This window comes from Primulina eburnea, unplaced genomic scaffold (genome assembly GCF_022965805.1).
Source record: "Primulina eburnea isolate SZY01 unplaced genomic scaffold, ASM2296580v1 ctg808_ERROPOS3000000+, whole genome shotgun sequence".
NCBI classification, from domain to species: domain Eukaryota; kingdom Viridiplantae; phylum Streptophyta; class Magnoliopsida; order Lamiales; family Gesneriaceae; genus Primulina; species Primulina eburnea.
In genome coordinates, this window is record NW_027331578.1 from 1 (window position 1) to 9,301 (window position 9,301).

Sequence of the window (9,301 nt, forward strand, 5' to 3'; positions counted from 1 at the left end):
ATGATGATAGAGAACCTCCTTGAAAGAATTTCTCGTGACACAGATGTCAAAGGAGTTCCACCAGCTCTCAGTTCAGAAGGAAAGGAACAAATGATAGCTGCCATTAAGATTTTTGAGACAACTTTTTTATCACTTTGCTTAAGTCAGCTGTCGGATCTTGTAAATTCTGTATTCCCAATGCCAAGCCGTGGAAGTATTCCCTCCAAAGTACATATATTGAGGATTTTGTCATGCATTCAAGAAGAAATTGAAGCTGTGCAGATGAATGCTCGCTTGACTCTTCTTGTTTTGCATGAAATCAGCAAAGCGTTGCTTCTACTTGCAGAAAGATCTGAACACCAGGTATAAGTCATCCTTTTTTGCTCGCTCTTGGATTCACGAGACTTACACTAATTCCTATCTGACTTTTGGACTTATTTTCCATATTCCTAAGTTCGATCAAAGTTCTCGTGTTCAAGACCTCTTTTGGATTTTTTTTTGCCGGTTTCTTCTCGAAGCGAAACTCTCAGCCTACAGTCTGAAATATAAAATCCATCTGCTTGTCAATCACAGAATCTTCAACTTGATATCTGCTTGCCATATGTAGCGCCAAATCACTAGGCCATTGTTACACCTGTCTGGGCAAGGCAAACTGTTGTCAGTTGACACTGAAGCATTAAACCATATTTTTATTTATTTGCCATTATTACTTAATAAACTTCACATGTAAATTACTTGTGCTTCTGAGTCTAAAGATCAATCAGGCGCTCTTTTACATTGCATCTAAATTATTGAAATGATATTATTATTCTATCATTAACTCAAAATACATGAAAAATCTTATGTAAAATTGTTTGTAAAGTATTATATGGTGGACGCAATTCACTCATAATTGAGTGTTTTGGTTGTAAACCTTAAAATATGTTCAAATAAAAGATGACCTCCTTTACAGGGTTTCGTTTACGTCGTGAGAACTTGTTAATTTGCGAAAAGCCATCTATATGCTGATTTGTTGACAATGCTGTTGTCGTTACTGTGGGGTGAGATTAAATTGTGTTGGTATTCAAGATCTTGGTCATGTTGGTATTTGAGCTATAAAATATCTCCAAAGGCAGTTATATGCTTTTCTGGGTTCTTGTTCAATGTCCAGAAATTGTGTGTAGTTGATGTTCATAAAAAGAGAGCAAATGAGTTAATTGATTAAAATTTGATCGTCATATTTTTGGTTATGTAGTATGTTGACATCCTAGAGTAATAAAAACTATTGGTCCAGTTTGATTTGAAACGAGCATTTGTTGGAATGATCAACTGTTTAAACTTGCTTTATTCCTGGGCATTTTGAATTTCTGAATTTTTGGTTCTGTTCATCAACCTACATGTTTGACCCTTTTCTGTTCTGATGACACACTCGGTGCTTCTGATTCAGCTTTTAATGGAATAGTTACTTTTTTTATTGCAGATATCAACAGGCCCTGAAGCACACCAAGTCACTGGTCCTGCAACTCCATTGCAACTCAAGAACTTCATATTGTGTCAACATCTGCAAGATATCCATACACACATGATGTCCACGGTTTCAGGGTTGCCAACTGTTGCTATGGATGTGTTGTCTGTTGCTCTTGGTACATTGTATGAAGTTGCTGGTGATTCGGTGGCCTCCTTATTTCAAGCCATGCTCGAGCGTCTTGAATCTTGCATCTTGCAGATTCATGAACAGAATTTTGCCACTCTTGGCATAGATGCTGCTATCGACAACAATGCATCTCCTTACATGGAAGAGTTGCAAAAAAGTATTGTTCACTTTCGGACTGAATTTTTGTCCAGACTTTTGCCTTCATCAGGAGCTATTTCCCGTGGCACAGAAACTATATGCACGAGGCTTGTAAGAAGCACTGCATCGAGAGTTTTGATATTTTTTATTAGGCAAGCATCTCTTGTTAGGCCATTATCTGAATCAGGAAAGCTGAGAATGGCGAGAGACATGGCTGAAATTGAATTAGCAGTTGGCCAAAACTCGTTTCCAGTGGAACAACTTGGTGCTCCATATCGTACCCTTCGAGCATTTCGCCCTGTTATTTTCCTGGAAACATCTCAGCTCAGTTCTTCACCACTCCTGCAAGATCTTCCCCCGAGTGTCATACTTCACCATCTGTATTCACGAGGCCCTGAAGATTTACAGTCACCTCTACAAAGGAACAAGCTCTACAAAGGAACAAGCTTACACCTATTCGGTATTCGTTGTGGATGAACTCACAAGGGGACGATCAGATATGGAAAGAGATAAAAGCATCTTTAGACGATTATGCTGCAAAGGTAAGGGCACGAGGAGATAAGGAGTTCAGCCCTGTCTATCCTGTTATGCTGAAAATTGGGTCATCATTAACCGGAAATGAATCAAAATTTTGGCAAATGTTGAATTGAAGCAAGCAATTTGTCCATGAATCTTGCAGCCAGCAGTTTTGGCTCTAAAAATACAGCTAACTACTGGTACACTATATTTCCCATTTCAATAATGTCTTCCAATTCCTCTTACTACTATACGATTTTGTATCACATGAGTCGAGTTCCAAATCTTTTTTCTGTAACAGCATTCTCCTTAGTTTTTGTGAAAGTTGACTACGCTACATTAAATTGTTGAATTTGTGTTAAACACATGTTCTGAATCTATTAACCTGTACATGATCCCTGTTTTTTTGCTGGAGAAATTTAGTAATACAAAGTTTGATTCAATTTCATAGATGTGTCTTTATTTGTTATTCTGTTTATGTTTGCTCCAGTTTCTGACTGAATTATAGATCTCTTACCAGTTTCTTCTGGGGCGAAAAAACTAAAACATTTTGCATATTCTAAGAGTATTATTTTTTATTGTGAACATCGGTAGGGTTGACCCGTCTCACATATAAAGATTCGTGAGATCGTCTCACAAGAGACCTACTCTTTTTTTTTTTAAGTTGTCCGTGGATGAAAGTATTTCTAGCTAATGATTCATATCAGTGAATTTTAAATCCATTTGAAAGAATTTATGTGGGATGAATTTCAAATTCATTTATTCATCGATGCAGATTGAACGATAATTACGATTGATATTCATTCTTCAAGTATCTCCTCAAATCAAATACTTCATTCCAAATCTGAATCTGTCTCCCAATTAAATATTATCTTTTCATCTACATTATCTGATTTTCATATCATTTATAAATATGATGACATGTAATTATTTCAGCATCTATGCTCGTTTATCTAATATACCTTAATTAAAAGTATAATGAGCCCCCGTGAAATGGCAAACCAACATCCATATAAATACAAATCTAGGTATATCATTTGATGGGTCACAAATTTTACATCGATCAATGTAAAATGTTGGAGAAAAAACGTGTAATAAGAATTATTTTCGGCATCTTTTGATTCTTTTCCGTCAAACTTAAAGAACATTACTTAATTTCTTCAAACATATATCCCTCCTCATATTAATACCTCTAGGTATCCTGAGTTACGAGCAAGGAGGAAGAGTACTTTTCAAGGACAAAGAGCTGAATCAAGAAAAACCTACCGTCACTTTTCCTCCATTAGTTTCAAAGAAAGAAAATGGGGAAAAGATCTAAAACTCGATCTCCCGAGAAAATATCTAAGCATGAAAAGAAACCACCACTAAATAACTCGATCAAGATTCTGAGGCCTAAAGTTTACATCACAAGTTCTAACAACTTCAAGGATCTCGTTCAAGAACTTACCGGAAACACAAGCACGTCTCCTGTTTCGTCCCCGCCTCCTTCACTATCTGCATCTCATCCATCTCGACAAGTTCTACCCTTTATACAGATTGAAGATCACGCATATCAAGAACTCAGCCTCGATTTATCGTTTGATTCGTCATGTTTTAACACCCCTTTAGAGGGTTCACCTGATTTACAGATGCGGCCTCCCGAATCTTTGAACTATGTGTTAGAAGATTCAGAATCAGGCAGCCAAAAGAATGTGGATACGTACTCACCGGAGTATGGAGATTTAGAGTCGTTTTTGATGGAGATGGATTCGAGTTCCTCGTGTGATGCATGTTGTGATTATGGGATGATTCAACCAGAGGTCTGTGTTTATGATTATGATTTATCCACCTTGATTTGATTCATAAATGGTACATATAATTGTAATTATCAAGTGTGTAATGGTGCTTGTGATTAACTTTATGATAATAGTGTACATGTTTGTAAAAACTGAAGCAATTAGTGCAATATTCATGATGTTCATCGTTGCTAGATCCTATAATTGTCGGCTCAAGGGGTTAAATATGATGTGTGGTTAATATGCACTTTTTTTGTATGTAATTAATATGTACTTATGCCACTTCTAATTTGGAGCTTCTTTCATGTAATTATTCCTTTTTAAACGAACTTTAAGTAGGAAAAAATGTTTTTTTTTTGTTTTTGTTGTTATGTGTTTCTCTTTATTAATTTTGTAGTTTATATTGTCAAATTTTATTCTTATTAATCTCTTATTTCTATTTTTTGATAATTTTAATCATTTTTTTAATATGATGCTGTTGGTATGCTATATATGAATGACACATTAAAACTCCAGATGAAAAAATTAAAATTAGTAAAAATAAAAAATTACATAATTAAAATTGAAATTTGATAAAAATCTTAAAGTGAAAAATATATAAGATAAAAATGAATTTTTTTTTTATTTTATTGAATCAATTGGACATGTATGTAACTTATCAAATGATTAGTTACAAAATAACCATTTTACCTGTATTGAAAACAATCTAGAAGATGAAAGTTCTCTTGAACTAAAAATACTATAAATTATTAAAATATATTACCGAAATAAACATTCGAATTATTAAAATATATTAAATGTTGCGATTTAATATTAATATTTGCATTCTGGACCGCTGTTTGAAATGAGGTGGCACTCGCAAAATTGCCAACTCAAAATGGAAACTGGTAGGCCATTTTCGAACCAGAAACATTCTAATGGCCCTGATTTCTGGTTCTGCTTCATCTCTACATCCAAGACCAATAACTTCCTACAAGATTCATAAACTCAAACATGTGATTAAGCCAATTGAAGCTGCGATTCCAGGCTCTTTGAAGGCGGCTGCTCTTTCTGAGGGAACCGACCGCAGAGTTTCGGAGGAGGAGCCCTCTACTTACTCTGGTGAATTTTTCTGTCGCATATGAATTTGCGTTTGATCGGAAGAAATTTGATGCTGGCTTTAATATTTGAATTCGAAATGGTTTGGTTCTGATAATAATTAATGAAACGAAGTTTCTAGGTTACCACTAAACAGAGTAGAAAGCTTAATCGAGTAAAATTTCATTTGTTGATTTATCCTATGCTAGTCAGACGATGATAATAAATTGACGAATTAGCGTATAATTTCATTTATTATAGAATTCGGTTTAATGAGACCATAAATATTTTATACGGTGAAAAAAAGAGGAAAATAGGGTTGTTTGTTTACTATATAGATGGTGAGTGGATACAACAAAACTCAGGGTTCGAAAACTAAATATATCTAATGTTGCTAAGATGATTCTGCTGAAATACGTACATTATCTTTGTTGATTCAATGATCTCAAATGTAAGGGCCATCCACCTCTGCTCGGATGCAGCTGGATCTCTTGGAACAACTCACTTCTACTGCGGGACAAGGTTTTAGTTGGCCTTCTTTATAAAACATTGGCAACGTATTTTACCATCGTCTTCCAATTCTAGCTTTATCTGATAATTGACGACCAGGTTACGAGAGCGATGGCAGCTCGGGTAAACCGACAATACGCGAACAACTCGCTAATTTGTTTGGAGAACGGGATGATGATTTTACGATCCCGTTAGGTAAGAATCTTAAGAAAGTGACTCCAAAGTTCTTGACTACATCACAGAAGAGAAACATCAGAAGGCAGTCGTATATGGACCAAGTATCTCAGAGGAACGACGCCGTCTTCTTCGCCACCATAGGTGCTTTTGTTATCCTCCCACCTGTTGTTATACTAGGTGTAGCTATTGCAACTGGTTATGTGCAACTTTTTCCTTGATGTACTGTACAGATAACTCACTTTTACTTGCATCAATATGGGATCGTTTGCCTTAGCAACAATACAAGCATTACTACATTATATCTGATGTTGTTCATTCTAACCACTGATATATCTACTTCGTTACTATATAGAATTGAATTCAATATGTATAGATTTTGATTTTACGAGAGATAGATAAATCAAACATGTTCATATTCAATAATTATGCAACTGAAATCGTTTCAATTTAATTGAAGCAGAGTCGTGTTAATGTTGGCCGGTGACTTAATTTATTTATACTGAAAGTATGTGAAATTCAAACCATATTCTTCTTCCGTGCACGCAACATTAATTCTATGGTTCTATCAAATCATATATCCTATAAATCTAACGAGGGATATTTTTCTAATTTACAACAATTGCTCATTAATTGATAAAATGGATCATTAAACAATTAATTAGCCTTTTTCATGTTTTTGTTGAATTACATGACTAATTGCATTACCTTTTTTTTTTCCTCCTCGTCCATAGACTTACTTTTTTTCTTGAAGCTAGTTGATCGAACCTTAATTTAACAAGAGTTATGTTACAAGTTATATAGTGCATTTGAAATTACAAAATTATCTTAGTTCGAAAGATTTTTTTTAAAAAATAAAATGGATGAATAATTTTGTAATTTTAAATATATTTTGTTATATATTCAATTTATACATATGATAAGAGTGGCTATTGGATTAATGGGTTGCTTCAACTTAAAGTCAGCACATATAAATCGACGAATGCCTAAACTGCTGTGCTATTTTCATCATAGAACAACAATTGCTGGACAAATATACGGCTGTTACCCATACGTAGGATCACCGGAAAATAGTGAAAATTGAGTTTCAACGCGATTATTGTGTTGATATTTACACCAATTATGCTCAGTAGAATAAATAGAATTTATGTTCATTAATTAATTTATATTTTCGTTTTTCGAATTATTTATTATAATACGCAGTTGTAGTTCTTAAAACAAAAAAATTGAAAAATAGATAATAAAATTTTGTTATAATGAAAAACATTGTAATATTTATCACATCAATTGTTATTTATGGATCTCTGTGCATGACACATAACACGATTTCTCAAATTGGAGGATATCTGTCGCTGTGGAATGGTAAAGTGATGCATAGAGGACATGCAAACGTCGCGTCGCGTCTGTCAATTATTTTGCGTAATTAAATCTTATACATGCATGTTATGGTTCTTTGAATTTTCTAAAAATGCGCCTTTACTTGTGATAATTAATTTCTATTATAATTATATGAACATATGATCTGATCCTCTCTTTTAGTTCATCTTCAACGAATGCATACTCGATCCTCGCATGTTCGTGGCCAATATATACAATGAAGGTACGTATATGTTACATAATCTTATCGAACACACGCAAAAAATAAAATCTATTTCTTGAGTTTTCATGTATTTGAATTGATCAACGAAATATTTCGTTATAATTTGATTAATTTTGCAGCAAAAGATTGTGGTGAAGGTGTCGATGCACGATAAGAAATCTCGTTCCAAGGCCCTCAAAATTGCGGTCAGCTTATCAGGTAGTAACACAATATTTTCCCTCCGTTGTGTTTTTGTTCAATTAACACGATGATTTTTTTGACCAAGATATATAGTTTCAAAAAAGTAGGATTTAACTAAATCTAATCTGAATTCCTTGTTTCGTAATGCAAAGGTTAATTTGATTTTTAATCATTTGATCAAATTAAACATTTTTAAAATATCAACTGTTCTTAATTTTTTCAATTCAAAGATAATTAACGATGTGTTCTAATGTTTTAAGGACAAATTTCAGTGCTAATGATCAAAATTTAGTTCTTTGAGTATATGTACTCTAAATTTGGAGTACTGTTTTAGGTGTTGAATCGGCGGCAATAACAGGACAGAGAAAGGACCAGGTGGAGGTGGTCGGAGATGGAACCGACGCAGCGGAGCTGGTTCGGTTGTTGAGGAAGAAGGTAGCACATGCAGAGCTGGTGAGCGTCACCGAGGCAAAGACAGAACTGCCCAAGTTTGAAGCCCTAATTAACCCACAACCGCTGCCGATGGCTGTGTGGTACCCTCCAGCGCCGCCACCTTATAATTGTCATACTCATTGCCCAAGCCATGATCCCTTCTGCAACATCATGTGACATTTTTAATCTCCCTATATATATATATATATATATATATATATATATATATATATATATATGTATATATGGTAAAACATCATTGTCACTTTAAATGAAATTATTGTTTTTCAATTGTTGACCATATCAAACAGGTTCACTCATAATGAGCAATGATAGTTAAGGAATTTAATAATTAATAAGTAACATTAATAACCTTAATTTTAGATTTTTATAACAATAATTATTATTAAGACGAGATAAATGTATACAAATTAAACTACTAAGAAATTGGAGAGTTTATTAATAAATATAAAGTTTTTAGTAGTATTTTTTAAATAATAATATAAGTATAAAATATATTATTTGAAGTTCACAAAAATCATCAATGATAATTTTTGGCTTATTTTTATGAAAAAATCAACGACGGTATCTAAAAGAAATGTTGGAGTCTAATGATATATAGATAAAAAAAAATTATGAAATTGTTTAAAAAAATTGACACAAATGAGTAAAAAAAGAGCGGACAAGATATTCCCACAAATAATTCTTAATATAATGTTATCATAACTAAATTGAAAGTTATGTTGTTGTAACTGGAATCACCAGTTGTGATGATGATATATGATACACCGTGTGACACTTTAGATTACTTGAGAGTGGTTGTATTTTTTTCTTTTTTCTTTAGACAAAATATTAATATTTCAATAAACATCACAATATAAAAAAAGATGAATAAATATAACTATTAGAAAAAAAAAGTTAGGTATCTGTAATATCTATGTATCGTTCAAGTCAATTAAGTTAAAATTCGTAATGCTTATTTATCATTCAACTCAATTAACTTACATAAAATAAGTGGCTGATTTCAATTATTAATTTGAGGTAATGAATCCATGTTTAGTAAAATTTCAGTAAATGAAGTTTTCTTAATTAGTCAGTTATTCTAAGCAAATATATCTGTGAATGAAGTATTTGTTTAGTTTATTTTCAATTCTTATGTCTAAATATATTATTGTTTTTTTTCTTCCCAAAATACAATTCATGTTAACATGTTTTCTTTAACTAATATTATGTTTTATTATTTCTTTGCATAACTAATTGATTAACAAAATGTGGTTTTGAAAGATG

The 9,301-nt window shown here is 33.0% G+C and overlaps 3 protein-coding genes across 3 annotated transcripts; all 3 read left to right on the forward strand.

Moving 5' to 3' along the window:
* The first annotated feature begins 3 nt into the window (after window positions 1-3).
* LOC140822362 (conserved oligomeric Golgi complex subunit 5-like) lies at window positions 4-2,714 on the forward strand. The gene is given in 3 exon segments (XM_073183117.1): window positions 4-342; window positions 1,439-2,164; window positions 2,167-2,714. Coding segments are annotated over 3 exon segments (1,299 nt in total). The 3' UTR covers window positions 2,401-2,714.
* Window positions 2,715-4,891: 2,177 nt separating this feature from the next.
* On the forward strand, window positions 4,892-6,078 carry LOC140822346 (uncharacterized). Its single transcript, XM_073183097.1, has 3 exons — window positions 4,892-5,142; window positions 5,575-5,640; window positions 5,728-6,078. The coding sequence occupies exons 1-3, from the start codon at window positions 4,959-4,961 to the stop codon at window positions 6,021-6,023; spliced, it is 546 nt and encodes a 181-aa protein (XP_073039198.1). The 5' UTR covers window positions 4,892-4,958; the 3' UTR covers window positions 6,024-6,078.
* Window positions 6,079-7,062: 984 nt separating this feature from the next.
* LOC140822363 (heavy metal-associated isoprenylated plant protein 46-like) lies at window positions 7,063-8,219 on the forward strand. Its single transcript, XM_073183118.1, has 3 exons — window positions 7,063-7,402; window positions 7,522-7,600; window positions 7,917-8,219. The coding sequence occupies exons 1-3, from the start codon at window positions 7,397-7,399 to the stop codon at window positions 8,189-8,191; spliced, it is 360 nt and encodes a 119-aa protein (XP_073039219.1). The 5' UTR covers window positions 7,063-7,396; the 3' UTR covers window positions 8,192-8,219.
* Window positions 8,220-9,301: the final 1,082 nt, after the last annotated feature.